General features: G+C 48.3%; 1 protein-coding gene and 1 long non-coding RNA gene across 6 annotated transcripts in view; one reads left to right on the forward strand and one right to left on the reverse strand.

Annotated features, from left to right (window-relative positions):
- Positions 1-19198, reverse strand: part of LOC138581277 (E3 ubiquitin-protein ligase RNF14-like) — a 385887-nt gene that overhangs the window by 14916 nt on the left and 351773 nt on the right. For 3 of the 5 annotated variants that reach the window (XR_011304491.1, XR_011304492.1, XR_011304490.1), the window contains 2 exons: positions 14053-14183; positions 126-243 (listed from right to left, as the gene is read on the reverse strand). Coding sequence is in view for 2 of the 5 variants with exons in the window: in XM_069652479.1 (XP_069508580.1) it covers positions 14044-14183 (140 nt within the window). In the remaining 3 variants the exon portion in view is untranslated. Of the gene's footprint in view, positions 1-125; positions 244-14043; positions 14184-19198 lie in introns of all 5 variants that reach the window. The other 2 variants (XM_069652479.1, XM_069652480.1) reach the window with 2 other exon arrangements.
- LOC138579811 (uncharacterized) lies at positions 6756-8021 on the forward strand. Its single transcript, XR_011304135.1, has 3 exons — positions 6756-7176; positions 7309-7426; positions 7799-8021. It is a non-coding gene; the product is annotated as an uncharacterized lncRNA (long non-coding RNA).

Consider the following 19198-nt stretch of genomic DNA (forward strand, 5'->3'; position numbering starts at 1 on the left):
GCCTATCAGTGACAACGGCCTCCATTACATATATCAAAGCCATTCAAATAATGCAAATAATTGCATGTCCATCAGTTACATCAGCCTCCATTAATTATATTCAAGGAATTCAAATAGTGGCGTACCTTAAGTTTAAATCAAGGTCAAGTGTAAATTTCCACTCAAAGCATGGTAAAACCGTTTGTTCCAATTCTTTCCGCCGGTCAGTGAAGGAGAACTGCTCTTTTCAAAAGTGCATAGTGCCTACGGGTCAAACAAGAACAAAGCGATTCTAAAAATAAAATATTAACTTCCCACATAAGAGGTCAACACAATAGTATGGTTTTTATATAGTTAGCGCTAAAAAGCAGGGCCAATTATAAAGTTACATTCCTTACTTTACACAATATTGGCCCTCATTACGACCCTGGCGGAAAGTGACAGACCGGACCGCCACAGCGTAAATAGCGTTTCCGCCATTGCACGATGGAGCAAAGTGCGGCCCATTCCGACCCATCGGGCACGAGCACCACGGCATGGCGGAAGTGCAAAGTCCGCGATGGCGGAAATGACCCCAAAACAGCCCACACCGCCGCCGTACGGCGCCCTAGGTGCAATACCGCCACCCATCACAGCGGACACCGCAGTGAGCGCCAACCGGAAAGTACGGTGACCGTAAATATACGGAAACGGAAGTAAAAACATGGGCCCGGAACGGGAAACATCCCGCCGTACACCTATAAAACCACAAAATCCACACAACCACTAAAAACACTACCCTGAAACACACCCCAACCCGTCATCCACCCTAGCGAAACCAAGAAAAATGGGAAAAGTAGCGAAGAAAGCGTGCGACCGCAAGCGGCAGGTCCACTTCTCCCGTGAGGAACTCACCGTGCTAACAGAGACCCTCCAGGAGAATGCTGCCGTCGTCTTCTCCACGCAAATGACCAGGACGGCACTTGCGAACAAGAAGGCCATATGGGCTCTGGTGGCACAGCGGGCAAGTGCGGTGGGGACCGCACCCCGCAACCCACAGCAATACAGAAAGCGATGGGACGACCTGCGGATACGCGTCCGTAGCATACTTTCTGCCAACCGCAACATTGCCACAGCCACCGGGGGAGGATCGGAATCACCCATCAAGTTGACCCCCTGGGAAGAAATCTGTGCCTCCACCATTGGAATGGAGACCATAGAGGGAGTCGGAGGGATGGAGAAAGGAGTGCAGACATCCGGAGAATCAGGTAGGTGGCCCAAATAAAACAATGCCAAATCCACAATGTCCAATCATGTGAAGTACCATGTGTCCACATAGTGCAACAGAAACACATGTCCAGGAGAACGTCCACACACATTGGCCTGATAGCGCACTTTAAAACTCACAATAAATACATAAATAATTAAAAACCCCTAAAACACCCACTACACGAGCAGCAGGCACACCCTAACTGCAGGCTGCCAAACAACTGCACCCTCACTCCACACACGAACGAAAGCACCTCCAAGGCCCCGACCCAAATCACCCTCAGGTACCACCCCAATGCATGTGATACATTGCCATTCCAATTCCCACAGACCCATTAATAACCCTCGCCCTCCTTTACTCCACCACAGGGTCCGATCCAAACGACGAGCATCAGGACACCCCTACCGGCACACCTGCAAAGAGGGCCAAGACCAACGGCCAAAGACCCTCCACCTCAGCTGCACGCATCAAGACACGGCAGCAGCACAAATCAGGTGGCAGCACAGAGGATGGAACATCAACAGGCACCCCAGCAGCCAGCATGCCCACAACACCACCACCACAGGTCCCCCCAATGGATGCCACAGAAGGCACTGCCTCTGGTGGCAGCAGCACCATAGGTGACACCCCATTGATGGCAGCATGCTCCGACACAGAAGACGGGGATGTCGAAGTCAGATCCATCCATGACCTGTCCCAATCCCCCTGTCTGTCCCATCCCGTACAACATGAGGATACCACCCAGGGGCACCCACAAGACGACGACTGGCCATCCCCCACAAGCCCTGTGGCAAGGCAACATGAGGTCACCAGCCCCTCTGTGACACCACCGCAAATGGCCATGGCCCAGCAGAGGCAACAGTCCCTCGACCAGTTAATCGTGCAACAGCAGCAACTGGCCACGCTCCTCAAGGACCATGCCGATGAATGTGGGGGCACTAAGGCAGACATAGAAACATCAACTGAGACACTTAGGGCAGAAATGGAGAGAAGTACAGAGACACTAAGGGCACAAATGGAGAGTAGCACCGAGAGCCTGAGAGTCCAAATGGAGAGTAGCACCGAGAGCCTGAGAGCCCAAATGGAGAGTAGCACCGAGAGCCTGAGAGCCCAAATGGAGAGTAGCACCGAGAGCCTGAGGGGGGAACTGCATGCGACGTCCAAAGACGTATGTGCCGAACTTGCCGCAGTGCGCCGTGTGCTCACTGAGCTCTCACAAACCCTTAGGGACATGCATGGACGTGAGCAGGCAGAGACATCATCCGTTGCAAGTTCCGTCCAGGGCAGCCCCCAACGTAGATCTGGGAGGAACCTGCGCTCCACAGGCAGGGGTGCCCCTGATACCCGCAGAGGGGGCTTGCAATAGCGACAGCCCACTGACAATGAGCATCTTTGGACACTGGTGTTCGGGGGGGAGGTAGGAGGGTGGAGGGGGTTTTTTGGGCTCACTTGGGTGGCGGGTCGATAGGGTGTTCAACATGATATCACATATGCCATAAACAGTGCACGATCAACCAATGAGATGTGTGGACAATGATCTTTGTGTACTAGGCCATCATAGGCGTACAGTCCATATTGTGCATGTACCAGACACACACAGTGCCACGAGTACCGTGTCCATGTATCAGCCACCAGGCGTGAGTGCTAGAAGCATGCATCAATGAGATGCTGACGAATGTCACGGCCCTCCTGTGCCTCGCAGACTCCTTGAGGTGCTGCCACATCCCCACCCTCATCATGACCATCTTCAGGTGCTTGCAGTTCTGCGTCAGGGGGCATGGGCACATTCCTACGTACGCACATGTTGTGGAGCATGACACATGCCATGAACATCTTTGCAACCTTCTCATGGGGGTACAGGAGTGCCCCGCCAGACCTGCTGAGGCAGCGGTAACGAGTCTTCAGTAGGCCGAATGCCTGTTCAATGACTACACGGGTACGTGAGTAGGCATGGTTGTAGTCCTCCTCATGCTGGTCCCGTGGGTTCCGGACTGGTGTGAGGAGCCATCTCTTCAGTAGATATCCAGCATCACCTGTATGTGGACGATAAACGTATGATGTGGAATGCCATTGCTACGTACGCACACCCCCCCCCCTTCCTGCCAGGTCATTGCCGATTCACATACCCCACATTAACATGCATGAAATGATACTCACCGAGTAGCCAGGATCTGTTCTCTGCGTGTCGCTCCATGTAGCGTGGTATTGTAGAGTTCCTCAAGACCATAGAATCATGGGTTGATCCAGGGAATCGGGCACAACAATGTGTAATGATCCTGTTGGAGTCACACACCATTTGTACATTCAGGGAATTAAATTGTTTTCGGTTGCGGTACTGGGCCTCCATGGCATGTGGGACGACCAATTCCACATGGGTGCAGTCGATGGCACCAATGCAACCCGGTATGCCGGCAAGTGCATGGAATTCCACTTTTGTGTTGGTAATTTCCTGCTCCGAGCGTGGTAGGGAGATGTAGTTGTCTGCGTGCTGCAGGAGGGCATCGAGCACTTGCAATAGTGTCCGTGAGAACAGTGGCTGAGAAATGCCATGCAACTGTCCGACTGTGTGCTGGTAGGTGCCTGTGGCCAGGAAGTGTAGTACAGACACCACCTTCAGTAGGGGTGGGATGGCGGTTGGGCTATCTATCATGCTGACAAGGTCAGCCTGTGTCATGTCCACAATGGCGGCTATGGTGTCCCGGTCCAAACGGTAGAGGGTGTGGATCTACTCATCAGTGAGGTTGAACGGATGTGCTCGGAGGCGTGGGATTGCGGGCTGCCTGCGTGGTGGTAGTGGCTGTGCTGGCGGCCCTTGCTGGCCCTGCCTTGGCCTACTCCTCCTCCTGCGTCTCCTCCGTGCGGCCGGTTGTAGTTGGTGTTCGTCTTCTTCCTGGAGTTGGAGTACTTGCAGTGCTATCAGGTCCCCCAGGGCCAACATCGCGAGTCCTGCCGGTAGCATTTCGGAGTGGGTGTGGTTGTGGGAGGAGACTGGGTGTGCAATTTATGTGTTTTCAGGCTGTATGGCCTCCACCTGTGGTGATTCATTCCACCTGTGCAAGCTGCTCTCCCCTTTGGCCGAGCACGTCCCGCACACAACGCTGCAATTCGAGTAATGGCATCTTGCTATTGCAATCATGTATTTGTACCCGATGGCCGTGTAACATTTGTTGATATGTACATTCGGCTATGGTCCCATTGTTTCACATACAATCTTTGCAGTCGCGAACAGACTTGTGAAGGGTCAGTGGAACGTAGTACTCGAGTAACGGTGGGCCCTCATGCATCACTGTACCGAGTTGCACCGACGGGCGGGGCGTCCCATTCGTGGGTGAAGGCAGTTGCCATTTTCACACACAGCCGCACTAGATGGATTAATTTGTGATTTCAAACGGCCACAGATGCCTTTTCGACGTGATGTTGCAAATGAGGAATTCGAAAGGCGGCGCTTTCGGTTTTCAGCTAGCGGCGAGGAGATGCCCACAGGTCTGACTGCAAATATAACGTTCTATTGTTCAATGTCCTTGGGACAGGGGCCATGGCGAGGATGCAATGATTGATATGAATAGTATGGGATGCGCAATAGCGACGTGGGCGATGAGGCCGGACGTTCCCAAATACATGTTACTTCACAACACTGGAATTACGGGCTGGGGCACTGTGGATTTTGCAGGCTGCATAGCGCACAGACTCAATGAAATTTCTAATGTTATGTGAGTAAATATTCAGGCGTATTTATGCCGGGATTAGGGAATGATGAATGGATGCATGGGCAGATGATTTGATACAGAGTTTGCCATGTACAGGGCTTCTTTGAATCTGTCCGCCTCCCCTGCGCTATGTGATGCAGGGCTGCCATAGTGGGACCATCGTCTATCTGGCCTTGTTGAGCCCTCCCTGTCTCGACGCGCCTTCAGACACTTGTGTCCATGCACGTTACCAATCCCATCTGATGGATTCTGTTTTCACAGACGCATGCACAGGTACACTCGTTTGTGATGGTGTTTACACCTCGATATAGATGGTTATGAGTCGCAAGTGGTTTTGGGGTGGTGATGATCCTTTGGAGTGGGCTAGCATGCATATGGCTGTGGATTTAGTGTGATCATTGGAGTGAGTTGTTCGAATGTAGTTCTGATGGCCATTTTGTTCTTTTTCTTTTCTTTTGGTTGACAGGTATCTCCTCCCCTTTTGCCACTGCCATCTGTATGCCACTCCTGCAGATGGCTTTTACTCCCGGCACCTGCTGCTTCGTGTTAATCAGTGGAGCAGCATTACGATCTTATGGGACGATCGCCAATGGGCCACATGCCCTTACGCAGTACTAGGGGCTCGGAGCAACATTTCGGCCTTTCAGCTGGACTAGTGCCTCCCCATTGGGACGGCCCTGCGGTTCTGTGCGCTACCATGTTGCCTTTTCGTACGTGAATGTGGCTCTGTGTACCATGATGGAACAGGGCGTCACACAAGTAGTAGCTGCTCATTTCTTGCGGATGCAGCCCACAATGGTGAAATGTGTTTTGGAGTTCATGGCCTAATGGCTGTATGGGCTTGGTGATTTTGTTGTGCATTAAATTTCTATTCTGATATGGACCGTGTAGCGTTCTTCTTTGCGAGTGATGTGGCATAATCCTATTTGGGGAGCGATGTATTGTGAGGAGATCTGCATTGGGTTCCAGCTTCGGAGTTTAGTTGCGTGGTACTGTGCTGGGCGCGTTTGCCTACGAAGCCCAGTGAGGTCAGGGATGGGGGCTGCCAATATGACTGTTTGAATGTTGTCATGCTCAGGGGCGGGGGATTGGGTTTTGTGTAACAGATGCCGGTCAGCCAGGTGGACTGGTGGAATGATGTGATTTTCGGAATATTACTGGTCACAGGTGCCTGTGTTTGCGTGCGTTTCTTGGTGGGGGACTGTGGTCATGTCCATTGGAATGGCTTCTGTATTCGTGCCATCTGTGCCCTGCAGCTCCCATTGGCCCCTCTTGTGATTCTTTTGTTCGTTGGCATGCATGGGTGACTTGTACATTTCACTGGTTGCATTGTGACTTCATTGCACCTACGGGGAGTTGTACTTTGTGGGCAGGGAGCGGTGTACAGGCACTCAGTGGGGCCGTTTACGGTTGATGGCGTTAGGTACATGTCTGCTAGGGTCGGAATTCGCGTACCCTTGCGCCATGGTGGTATTTACGGTTTGGCATGGCGCGCGCGCGCGTACTTGGTGCAGTTAGCGTTGGCGTTCACTACGGTGTCGCTAATGGCTTCGTACTTTGCGGTGACGGGTCATAGTCGCACCGAGCGCTATTCGATGGCGGTATTGCATTTCCGTCATCGTTTTTCGATTTCCGCCAGGGTCGTAATGAGGGCCATTGTGTTTTACGGGTCCTTAAATTGTTCTACATTAATGAGCAGACATTGTCTATCCTGCAGCAGTCACTTTTTCCATTCTTTTTCCATTCTACAAAGTACATTCCAAAATGGCGCTCCCATTTGCACCAGTCTAAGAGCCACTTTTTGTATTGTGTGCTCACTTAGGACGTCTTCTATGTTTACCACGCACACGCTTAGTCCTAGATGGGCTACTGTCTGTGTCAAGGGTTGTCAGGGTTACCAGTAGACCCACCTCAGCCAGCACGGGGGACGCATCCTCCTGCTCGGAGGCGCTCGCATTCGGGAAGCGTTCATCGCTATTGCGGCTGTTTTTCTACACGTGTCCAAGTATCCCTTTGGATTCCATTACAGAGGTGAATATAATATGTGTTTACAGATTGTCAACTCAGTGCAGACACAGACCCCGCAGTTCCGCCTTGTGGAACTGATTGAGCTCTCTTATCTCTCTATTTCTCCATACAGAACAATCTGTCCTGTTTGCGAAATAACCTGGGACACTTTAAGATCACCGTGCTAGCGGAGTACACACTCGTTTTCTCCCGTCAGATTTTACGACTTTAGAGGTAAGCCGTGACTTTATAATTGGCCCTGCTTTTTAGCGCTAACTATATAAAAACCATACTATTGTGTTGACCTCTTATGTGGGAAGTTAATATTTTATTTTTAGAATCGCTTTGTTCTTGTTTGACCCGTAGGCACTATGCACTTTTGAAAAGAGCAGTTCTCCTTCACTGACCGGCGGAAAGAATTGGAACAAACGGTTTTACCATGCTTTGAGTGGAAATTTACACTTGACCTTGATTTAAACTTAAGGTACGCCACTATTTGAATTCCTTGAATATAATTAATGGAGGCTGATGTAACTGATGGACAAGCCATTATTTGCATTATTTGAATGGCTTTGATATATGTAATGGAGGCCGTTGTCACTGATAGGCAACCGTTAGCAGATCTTCTTGATTACTTCTGTAGTAATTAATGTACACTCTCTGGCGCACTGATCCCGGGTGGGACCCCTCTAACTGGGATGACTCGGATTAACATCCTTTATAGATGTCTTTGAACTGCACCCAATTGGATAGACCAATACATGTAATGTCTATGTGAGATCAATAATAATTACTTTGTTTAATTTCTAATATATGAACATGTTGTGTATTGAAACAGCTCTTTATGTTTATTTAGGTTCCGCAGTCCAAATCAACTAGGCTCAAGAAGAAGGGATATGTATCCCGAAACGCGTCAGCCATAAATTGTATACATGGACTATCATTGCTTATTGTTTTCATGGTATTTTTTAGACAGTCATTTTGGCTTTCTGTACACTAAGGCTTTATGGTTAACTAATTGTGACTATAATTAAAACCACCTTTTGGTGCCTTTATGAAATCATTGAATGTTTATCTTTATTATCTATCCAATTTGAAAATTATTGTTTAACTATTACTAATGCTTTTGAAAGTTTGTTGAACCATCTTTTGATGGATTTATGATAGAGTGCAGGGGACGGGAGGGTTCCTACTTTTGGATCCTCGTTTTTCCTCTACATATTCTTTTGAATGTTCGGCCAGGAGATTCAGAGTCAGGCCTTTTATCGTTGTGTACATCCCTCTTCTAAAGCCTGTTTGAAACTTGGATAATATTCTTGACTGTTTTGCCCAGACCTCCAACTCCAGCAACAAAATCCTCATGAACATCTTGCTCTCAATATCAAGGAGTGCGATTGGTCTGTAATTTTCAGGTTGTGACCGATCGCCCCCCCTTGTAGAATGGAATTATGATAGCTTGCTTCCAGGAGGACGGAAATGTGTGAGTTTGTATAATTTCATTATATAGATGGCAAAGTAGGTTCGCCCAGGTCTTGGTGTTGTATTTTAAAACCTGATAGGTTAAACCATTTGGGCCGGCCGCCTTTGAGGAAGAAGCTTTTATCATTAGATCCTCTATCAGTTGGGTATTGAAGGTGAGATCCCACTTTGTGGCGCCTATTTTACTGAACTGGACTTCTGGATTATGTTTAAAGTTTTTACTAAGATGGTCTATCCAGCTTTTTTCTGTGACCAGATTGCATTGTATGTTGTTACTGCTTGTTTTTTTCCCCATTAATGATAGTCCAGAAATTTCGAGAATTTTCCTTATACAGAGCCGCGAGCATATGTTCATTGTCCTGCTGGTGATGAGTAATTCTTCTTGAGAGGGACCAATGTTTATAGTCCCTTCTCAGTCTTTTAAGATCTTCTCCCAAAATCGTTTGGTCAAGGATAAGGTTTTTCAGCCGTCTACTTTCCTTTCTCAAGATTTTTTTTTTGGGCCCATGTTTCTTCATCAAATGCATGCTGGTGCTGATTGATATTCCTTGATCCACTTGAGCATGGAGGATGTACAGCCCAAATGTATTTTTTTAAGTTTTCAGGATGACAATTTTCCTTTTGTCCTCTCAGGGGGATGGATGCAAGATTATCGTTAAGGATTATCGTTAAGTCTCTTCCCCTCTCTTTTGTATTTGACCAGTGATGCTTTGCCCTTTTTCAGATCTAATTCATGGCCATACTTTTCCCCTTCAGTGCATTGAAGTCTGAAATAACTAATTTTAGACGAGCGTGGCCACTCCCTTCCCCCCATATCGTTTCCATTTGTATATTTTTTGACAGGATGTCTTCCGAGACAAAGATGTAGTCCGAAATAGAGAAGGAATTTCCCCGTGACCATGTTGGAGATGGAGGAGTGTCACCAAGCACTGCACCATTCAGCATACTTAGGCCCCATGAGTTTAGATAATTTAGTCATTGTCCCCCATTCTTAGACTTTTTTGCCCGTGTTGGGAGGTTTCCATGGTTTTGGAATGGAATACACTGTGCATTAAAGTCCGCTGCCAAGATTACTATTGCCCCTCCATACTCCAGAGCTATATTTTCCATGACTGATGATAATAGGGAATGGAAAGCCTGTATGTCAATCTGGGCAGGGTTCCAATAAACATTCACCACAATAATCTGCACTTGGCCCACTGAGGATTGCACACTGATTTTGCATGCGAGAATGCCTTCCTTATTACTAAAATGTAGTGTGGCATCTTTGTTTAATGAGTTGCTAATTCCCAAAAGGAGCCCCTCTGACGGATGACCCTTTGCTTTCTGATTAGTTGGCGTTGTAAATATTGAAAAGCCTTCCATTATGATAGGATGGATTGACCACGTCTCTTGAAGGCATACAATATCTGTATTGCCAAAAAGGGTATTTTTGAATTTGCTGGTTGTGAAGGATTTGGGTCCCCAAGTGTTCCAACTTGAGATGGAAACTTTGTCCTGCCTAAAGAGTCTGCGACCCCAGACCTAGTTTTTTAAGACTTGCGTGAGAATCTCTGGAAGTGCGGCCAATGTACTGGCCTGGCAGCCTCAGGACATTTTGAAGGAGCAATACCAGTTGTTGTTCCCACCTGCCCAGTTGAAATACCTACATTAGGACTCCTGTCTTCGCTTCTTGCATTTCTCCCTTCTTCTGGTCTGTTGAGGAAAACCTGCAGATTGATTTTCTCCAGTTCTATCTTGTTGCTCTGTATTGCATTCCAGGCCTTTGTTGATGTAAATCCCACCTCAACCAGTTTCGTATTATTTCTGGAAGGAAACTTAACATATTCTATGTCTCCTGACCCAAAAACAAAAAGGTTTGGGATCTTATTGAAGTAACCCAAAATCGCCCCTCTGCAAAGGGAGTTGTACTTCAGTATTTTATTTGTCGCTTCAACCCACAGTTTTGGAATGGCTTATTCTAAGGCATTTGTTGATACCCCGGGCAAGTGTGGCTGAGTTTTCTCTAACCAGTGATCCCAAGCCAGACAGTTTGGCATCAGATTTCTTTGCTCTTCCACAATTACTGTCGTTTTGCCCAAGCAGTTTTTACTTCCATCAGGCAGAAGGGGCGCTGGGTGACCCAATGAGGGTCGTTTCAGGAAGATAGGTGCGATTTTTCTACCAATTTCTTCAGCGGGGGCAAAAAAGGTCTTTATACTAGGTTTGCGCCCCTTCTTAGCAAAAATTGGCACCCACGGAGGGCCCTTTAAAGAGGGGCAGCTCTTTATGACATTCTTCCCTCCCTTCTCGTTTCCTTTATTTTGGAGACTTGGGAGATTATTTTTCCCTGATCCCAAAAGCTCTGGCTCTTCAATTGGAGTTAATGGTGGCTCTGTCTGTAGGCCCACACTTATCGTTGTAGTTTGTGTTTGCTGTGATCCCTGTTGATTTTTTCTAGAGTTCACAGCATTTACCCCAACATTTTTCTTTCCAGCCGATATTATGGGGGGTATTTTGTCGTTTGAGTCTCTTTTTGCCCCCTTGAAGAACAAATGAATCTCCTTGTCTTCTTGAATAATTTCATAAGGTTCTTCATCTAGTGAGATTAATCTTCCACTATTTGTAGGTGGTTCTTCAGCACTCATTTTTCTTCCTTTCCTTTTTTCCTCTGGATTTTTTTTATTTTTTCTAAGAGCAATCGGGAAGGCAGTAGTACTTATCATTTTAATTTCTCTTTTTGTTGCTCTTCTTCTTCCGTTAGAGAGATGTTTGCCAGCCTCTGTCCATACTGAGTAATAAGCCTTTTGGTTCTCGGGCAAGGCATCTGGAAGAGCTTGCCGAAGTTCAGCTGCTCCATCTTCTGGTTCCTCAGCTGCATGTGCCAACCTTATAAGCTCTACTAGGACTGATTCCGAAAGTGGTGTGTCATCAAAGGGTTACTATGACTCTCTTCCTTTCCGGGATCTTTCTCATCTCCATTATTTGCCCCGTTTTGGGATTTCAGTAAGAGGTGGAGTTCTATAATCAGAATAATCAGATTGTTTTGCTTAACCTCTTCTTTTCTTTTCTCCTCTAGAATCCTCTGGATTGCTGAGAGGTCTAAACATTGCTTTGCTGTTTCCACCCTCAGGTCTTTTAATGCTGGTATAGTGACTGAGTTGAAGGTTGTGGTCGTCCCAGTAGGGCTGTCTCTATGTTAGCTGTTTCTCTAGCTAATTCCAGGAGTGTTCCTCCCTGCACTTGGACCTCTGTCTTGAGGTGTTCAAAAACCGTCACCAAGGAGTTGAGTACACAATTTAAAGCTGAGAGAGTTTCTGCTCCTATTTGAGCATTATCCCTTTTGTCTGGCGTAAAGTGGCAAACTGACCTTGGTGAGTGGGTCTTATTGGTTACCTGAGTAGCCAGGTTTTCTGTTTGATCAGTGTCCCTCTCAGTTCCAGCAACCCCCATTCCTTGGGGAACAATGTTACCTTTCCAACTACTGGCTTTTTGCGGAGTGTTTCGAGGTTGGGATGCCCGACAATCCTGGTCCTCTTGAATGTCTTGTGCATCTGTTATTTGTATTACAAGTGACTCATTTTGGAGATCATTCAGGCTTTTTATTCGCTTCTTTACCCCAAAATGAACTTCTATTTTTTTCGGTATTTTTTTTGTTGTGACCGTATATTGTAGCCCCCGCTTCCAGGAGTGTGTAATATCCGTGGATAGGTCATACCGCGCTTTCCGACTCCTCTACGTAGGAGCCGTCCCATTCTGGACATCTGGTATCATCCAGAAGAGCCTTGCTACGCAACTTCATATTTCTATAATATATCAGCCTCCTCTCCTTTTTTTCCTTATCTTCTCCTCTTTTTTTTCCTTCCTCTCCTCTTCCCAGATCAGGAGATTTATAATGGGGAAAAAAAATATTGGATTATTCTATTACTCTATGTAATGGCAAGATCAGCCAGCGAAGATTCAGGGAGAAAGGCCTCCAGGTTCCACACAAAAGGCAGCTAAGCGACCACACACTAATCCTGCAGGTACTCTTTCTAGCTGATTTACAAGCCCACTAACTGATCCCCCAGTAAAGTGAAAAAGTAGAGGCCTCACCTCCTCTGCTCCTCTGCTCCATAGCAGCCAGGAGGAGCTCTAAAGGAGGGTGGGGGCTCTGGAGAGGCCGGGTTAAGCCGTGTTGCTTCCCTTGGCTTACCTCTATCTCCGGTTTCCACTTTGCTGCACTTCACTACGCTTCACTGCGCTGCACGGTCCACAGACCACGGACCATGAACCAGAGGGGAGGTGGGCTCTGAGGGGGGCTCAGGGAAGTCCGACCGACCTGCCTCTAATGCCACACCATGCCACGCCGTCCCAGTCATCTCGTCTCAGTCTGCCTTGATCCGCGGCTCCACGCGTCTCTCGTCTCGTCTCTCCTCAAAAGAGTAAAGAAACCAGCGAAACGCCGTACGTGTAACGTGTAAACGTCAAAGGAGTCAAGCCGCACTGCTCAATGCCCAAAACACACAAGCACCGACAGCCGTTTCCGACACAGAAGTTGGCTTTCCACAATGTAGGAATGACCTCAGAGGAGTAGCAGTTGCAGGAACTTGGGACAAGGCCAGCAGGTCCTGGGCAGCAGCACACACATGCACTTTTAGTCATATTAATATAATTCTCCATCTGTTTGCAGCCAACCATATTCTTTCTGGTAACATTGTGCATTATTTAGTGCTCCTTTTGTTCCAAACACTAATTCACACTTTAACCCTATGCTGGGCCTAAGCTGATGGTCTGTGTATGGGATCATTTAGCCTAACCCAAATCCTATCTTTTAGATTTCTTTTTTTTATTGCAATTTTAATGTAATTTTCCAATCCAACTCATGCATAACAGATTCAATATCAATAGCGACATAAGCAAATGAGTAACAATGCCACCGCCCCTCAACTTGTATCCCTCCCTCCACCCCCTGGAACATACACACTTTGGGCCTCATTACGAGGTCGGCGGTAACCCGCCCGTGCGACCGTCGTATTGCTGCTGACCTCATAACACTGTTTCCGGTACGTAGCTTCCCGGTGACACTGGGACATTACAAGTCCCGGTGCACCAGGAAGCTACGTGCCGGAAAATGTTAGTCCTCATTCCCATGGAGTCCAATAGGACCGCTGTCCACTCTATGTCTGCCTGCCGGGGCCTCTGCTTCCGTGAACCCATTCCCATGGAGTCCAATAGGACCGGCATCCTTGTTTCCCGCCCACCACACTCATAAAGAGGCCATTGTGTCCAGCCCCCTTGCGCTCATATGTGCCCCTCAGTGCTGTCTTCCCACATTCCTGTTGCTGCACAACAATATCCTTACAGGTCGACCTGTGCTCCTCTTGTGTGATATCCAAAGGCACAAACAATGTCTGCGTTAACCCACTCCAGAGCATGACATCATCACTTGTTTCCCTTAGACCCTGGTATATTGCTCTATGGCTAACTTTTAGACTAACTTTTAGACTTATTCTAACCGTACATCAAACCAACAAGCCTGTCACCCAAATGTATGCATAGCCCGCATATTAGCCTTGGCTACTGATTACAAAACGTCTAAGATGAGGACGATATTGAAAGGGTACATTTTTGCTTAGATGCCAAAGTACGGAGAACACACACCATACATACCAGGAGGTGCAGACTGATGACCGCTTCTGCTTACTATTGAGTTCTAGTTTAGCAGTAAAAGGAAGATTGCACTCCCAGCAGTACATGGTGCGACATTTGGTACAGTGCATTCTGAAGCAGCCTCCATCCTTCTACAAAGAAACAAATTTGCATTAAACATAAGTCTCATCATACAGTTTTATACTTCAGCCACAATGAGATGACTTGTTATCTATTTACATAAAAATATATTGAGGGGACATGTCCATAAGTGTGCAAGATTGTAGTCTGACTTCAGAGCCCTGCTTGAGCCATCCCACTTTTTGTCCCTACATGTGAGTCTAGCCCAACAACTCCGATAGAAATTTCACACTGCATAGGCGGGAGGTGTGAGACCAGATGGATATCTAATAGTGGCGGGACTTTGGTGAACGTAACGGCGGGGCACAATAGTGTACCCTGGGAGGGTGGGGGCAATCTGGGGAGATTTGCTGTGGCAGAGGGAATGGTTGGCGGTGCCCAATCGCTGGTTGTTCCGCAACATGGCTGCTGCAATAGCCACATAAGAACAGTCTGTAAAATTAGCCTGCATTGACTAGTAAGTGCCCCAGGAACTGGTGTTGGCACCACACCTGCCTTGCATACATCTTGCGCCCCAGTGTGGGAGGAAAACTTTGGTGCCCCCGGAACCAGGAGAAAATGGGAGCATATGGCCTGGGCTGGTTATTTACTCAGAACATTGACTAACCCGTTTAGATGTTTAATAAATATGATTGGATTTAATTTTGAAACGCTGCTTCAACTTGTGCTGACTGAGCCAGAGCCATGGGTGATGCAGTATCTCTGCATTTTCTTTCTGGTTAACACACGGAGGGCCACCGTGGAAGGGTCAGGTTTGATGCATTCAAGGTCTTTCTTAGGGACCTGTTTATTGAAAAGGGTTGTAGGCTGAAGAAAATTAGAATCCATGAAGAAGAAGCACTCAGGAAGACCATTGCAGATCTGGAGGAGAAACCTAAAACTGCAGGCTCTCTCTAGACCTACAGGTAATTACAACTTGCCAGGAATCAGAATGCTCTGTAAGCGTCCAAGACTGAATATCTGATTCAAATGGTTGGTCACAATAGCTGGGCAGTACACCTAACAGACTGTTTGCGTGGCAATTGAAGGACAGGCATAGAGCTAATTTTTCTTTGTCAGTCAAGGTTTAAAGAGACTGTTTCTGACGAAGCAGGGACGTTAAAATTGTTGTGACAAGGCCAAGGAATTGACCTTGTCAAGATGGGGGCGGGTAGAACCCTCTCCATGGGAGGAGGTAGGGGAAGAGCGAGATCCAGAGCCAGCCCTAGACCTGAGGCCAAATCCAGAAAAACAGACCCCAATCCCTGCCCCCTCCCCCACCATTGTGCCAGTATGGATCTCTGCAGACCCTTATCTCCAGCCATGCCTTGTAACCAAAGTGTTTCTTTTGTCTTTTCAGATCAGATACCATTCAAGACCAGTAGCCAAACAGCAGCAAATCATCTGCAAGGAGCTGAAAACTATCCACTCGCGAAATGGAAACAATTCAGAGAGCCAGCAGAAAGCAGACCATCGAAGATAAACAAAAACACTGGGGAAAGCCGCACGCCTGCACAGCACTCAGAGAGCTGCACGGGATTGCCATGGAGCACCGGCGGTGTCCCATGCCCAAAAAGACCCCAGACTCCATAGACCATCCTGGATTGACAAAAGACCAACATCTTTCTGCCCATTCCCATCCTACCTCATGTCACAAACTAGAACCACAAACTATTCTTGTGGAACTGGGTAAGCTGCCATGAACAGCACGCAGCGAGCCCACGTGGAGAAAATGGGTAAGGCTTAGATCCCGTCATAAAGAAATTTCACGCACATACCGGCGAGGGGAGAGCAGGTTGGATTGGCTAGGGAAAGTGAACCAATCCTAAAGCATGAAGGAGTAACTAAGGGTGGAACAGGAAGCTTCCGGACACCTGTATCCAGCGAGCGTCTCGGAACTCCTGAAGAGGTTGCATCTGTAGCCTGCAGAGCCGGCTAAGGTAGATGCACAAAGACATCATGCAGAGCAGCGACTTGATGGTTCGCACCATGGCAGTCTTCAGCGACAACAGTCATTGTACCTTCCCCAGAATGGCTGCTACCCTCTCCTCTAAGGGCGATGCCAGGCAGGAGACTGTGTTGAGCCTGGCTCCCAGGAACATTGTGTTCTGCGATGGAATCAAGCAGGACTTTGGATAAATCACAGAGAATCCCAGATCCGTCAGCAGCTGGACAGTGCTTTCCGTGTGTCTGACGGCCACTTCCCTTGACTTGGCCTGGATGAGCCAGTCGTTGAGGTACGGGTACACGTGTACCCCCTGTAGATGTAGATGGGCCGCCACTGGGGCCAGGCACTTCGTAAATACCCTGGACGCTGACATCAGGCCGAACGGGAGGGCCTTGAATTGGTATTGTCTTCCTTGCACTATGAAGCACAGGAACTTCCTATGCTTTCTGTGGAGGGGGACGTGGAAAGATGCGTCCTCCAGATCCCGTGACATCAAGAAGTCTCCTTCCTCCAGTTGACCGAGCATGTGCTGCAACGTGACCATCTTGAATTTTTGGGATTTGAGGTATTTGTTGGTACGCCGTAGGTCTAGGATGGGCCCCAGTCTTTTTCTTTACTAAGAAGTATCTGGAGTTGACTCCAGAGCCCCGAAGTCTTCTTGGAACTAGCTCTATCGCCCCCTTTCGTAGCATGGCCCGTACCTCCTGCATGAGCCGAGGGATGTGCTGTTTGTGACGGGCCACCGGAGAGATCTGCTGACATTTTTGCTGAAACTCCAGGGTATGTCTGTGGGTGAGAGCATCCAGCACCCATCTGTCGGTGCGTTCTTCCACTCGCTGTCGAAACTAGCCAGCTCCCCTTCCTGGAGAAGTGAGATCGCCTCTACCCATTTGTCGTTGGGCAGGAAGTCCAGAATTGGGACCAGTTTATACCAGAGTTCTCTGTCATACCTGGCACAATCGCCAGAACGTTGGCCTCTTGACTGTCGACGCCGAGGAGTAGATGATCCTTCTCCCCATAGCATCCGACTTCTTTCCCTCACTGTCTGGAGGGAGGGAGGACGAAGACGATGGGTTAGACGGTCTCTTCCTCGCAGCCACCGATACCACGAGTCCGGCAACGGTTGTGACCGGTTCTTCATCCGGGCCAGGCCCTCCTCTCAAATGTCATCCGGATGGGTACCTTCATGATGGTCTTCCTCATTGCCTCGCACCTCTGGTTGAGGGAAACTTCCTTTTTGGTCTCTTCGGGTGTCAGCTGGAAGAGTTTGGACGCTCTGGCGATCATGGCATGAAACTACCCCAAAGGGACGCCCTCTTCGTCGCTGTGTCCATTCTCGACTCCTGGTCTTTCGGGTGGAAGGAGTGGGGTGCAGAGGTTCGCTTCTGCTTTTTAGCCGGAGGTTGATCCGGGGCCGCATTGGTCGCCAGGGCCGCATTGGTCGCCGGGCTGCCGTGTCCGGGGACATCTTCCACTGGATTTCCAACACCAACGTGTGCAGGGTTGAGAGTATGTCCAGCGATACATCTCTCAGAGCTGGGTCGGCAGACTTACTAGGCCCTGCGCTGCCATCATTTCCGTCATCGTCCCCGTTTCCGCTCTCTCTGCATTTCCGTCGTCGTACCCCACGTCCGCATGAATCGTGTACATGGAGTCCTGGTCTTCCTCGTCCAATGATGAAACATCAGTTCCTTGGAGTACGACTCGACCTGAGGACTCCTCGCCCCGCAGCCCCCTTATTTGCATCCTGAAGGGGTGGATTCTGCTTCACTCTGGCATCCTCTTTTCCGGTGTCCTCTCCACAGCCCCTGTGCAGGCCTCGCACCCCTGGGGCAGGGACACTCTGGGCACAGCCAGGGCTACCTTGACCGGGTCAGGCTCTTTGGCATTCAAGAGAGCGGCCACTACCAACTCGATCATCACCCATGATTTATCCTGTATTTGTATTTGTATTTTTATTTATAACGCGCAAACCAACAGGCCCGGAGGCATCAGGGCGCAATTTGTACAAGGTTACAGATATGCAGGTATAACAGAGAATCATTAAACATTTACACATGGGATCAGATATGCAGGTATAACAAAGAAACATTATATACATTTACAAGAGGATCTTATATACATATGTACAGTAGTTTCAGTGCCGATAGGTGATAGTAGCGGTCGGCAAGTCAGGGTAGGTCAGGAAGAAGCGCGAAGCCGGCCTTAAAGCTGGTTGAAAAGCCAAGATCTAGTATTGGCTTTGAAGGTATTGAAAGAGTCTTCCGCTCTAATTGTAACAGGGAGGGAGTTCCATAACTTGGAAGCTAAGACGGGGAAACTTGAGCCCCCTGCTTTTTGCAATTTAAATCTGGGGATCGCTAGACAGTGGGATTGGGCTGTTCTTAGAGGTCGGGAGGTAGAATGGCGCGACAGTCGACTACCAAGGTAGATCGGGGCTTTGTTGGCTAGGCATTTGTGCGTAAGGGTGAGTGTTTTGAGTGAAATTCTCTGTTTGACAGGTAGCCAATTTAACTTACTTCTGGTTTCTGTGATGTGGTGGTGTCGGGGAATGTTTAAAGCAGCACGAATGGCGTTGTTTTGTGTCGTTTGAAGTCTGTTCAGGTTCTCTTGGCTGGTGCCAAGATAAAGAGCACTACAGTAATCAATTTTAGCCATAATAAGGGTTCTCGTTAGCGTAACGCTGTTAGACGTAGTGAGGAATGGTCTGCAAGCTGCGATAAGTTTGCATGTGTATTCAGACGCAGATCTGACAGCATTAGTTTGTCGGGTTAATGAGAGTGTGGCATCAAGGTAGAAACCTAACGTTTTGGTATCTTTTGAGACACGAATGATATTACCATCTATGTTGAATGACTGATAGGACGGCTCTAGTCTGCTCAGGCGTTGTGCAGTGCCCAAGATCAGGAGCTCTGTCTTGTCATCATTCAAGCACAACTGATGTTGGGCCATCCAGGCTTGGATGACCAAGTAGACGTCGTTAAGGGCCTTGTGTCACCTAGATAATCACCAGTGATGGGGATGAGTATCTGGGTGTCGTCCGCATAGTTAGTATAGGAGACACCCAGATAGTCAAGCACATCAAAGAGTGGTTTTGTG

Source organism: Ambystoma mexicanum, chromosome 3p (genome assembly GCF_040938575.1).
Source record: "Ambystoma mexicanum isolate Mex_15411 chromosome 3p, UKY_AmexF1_1, whole genome shotgun sequence".
In the NCBI taxonomy this organism is placed as follows: Eukaryota; Metazoa; Chordata; class Amphibia; order Caudata; family Ambystomatidae; genus Ambystoma; species Ambystoma mexicanum.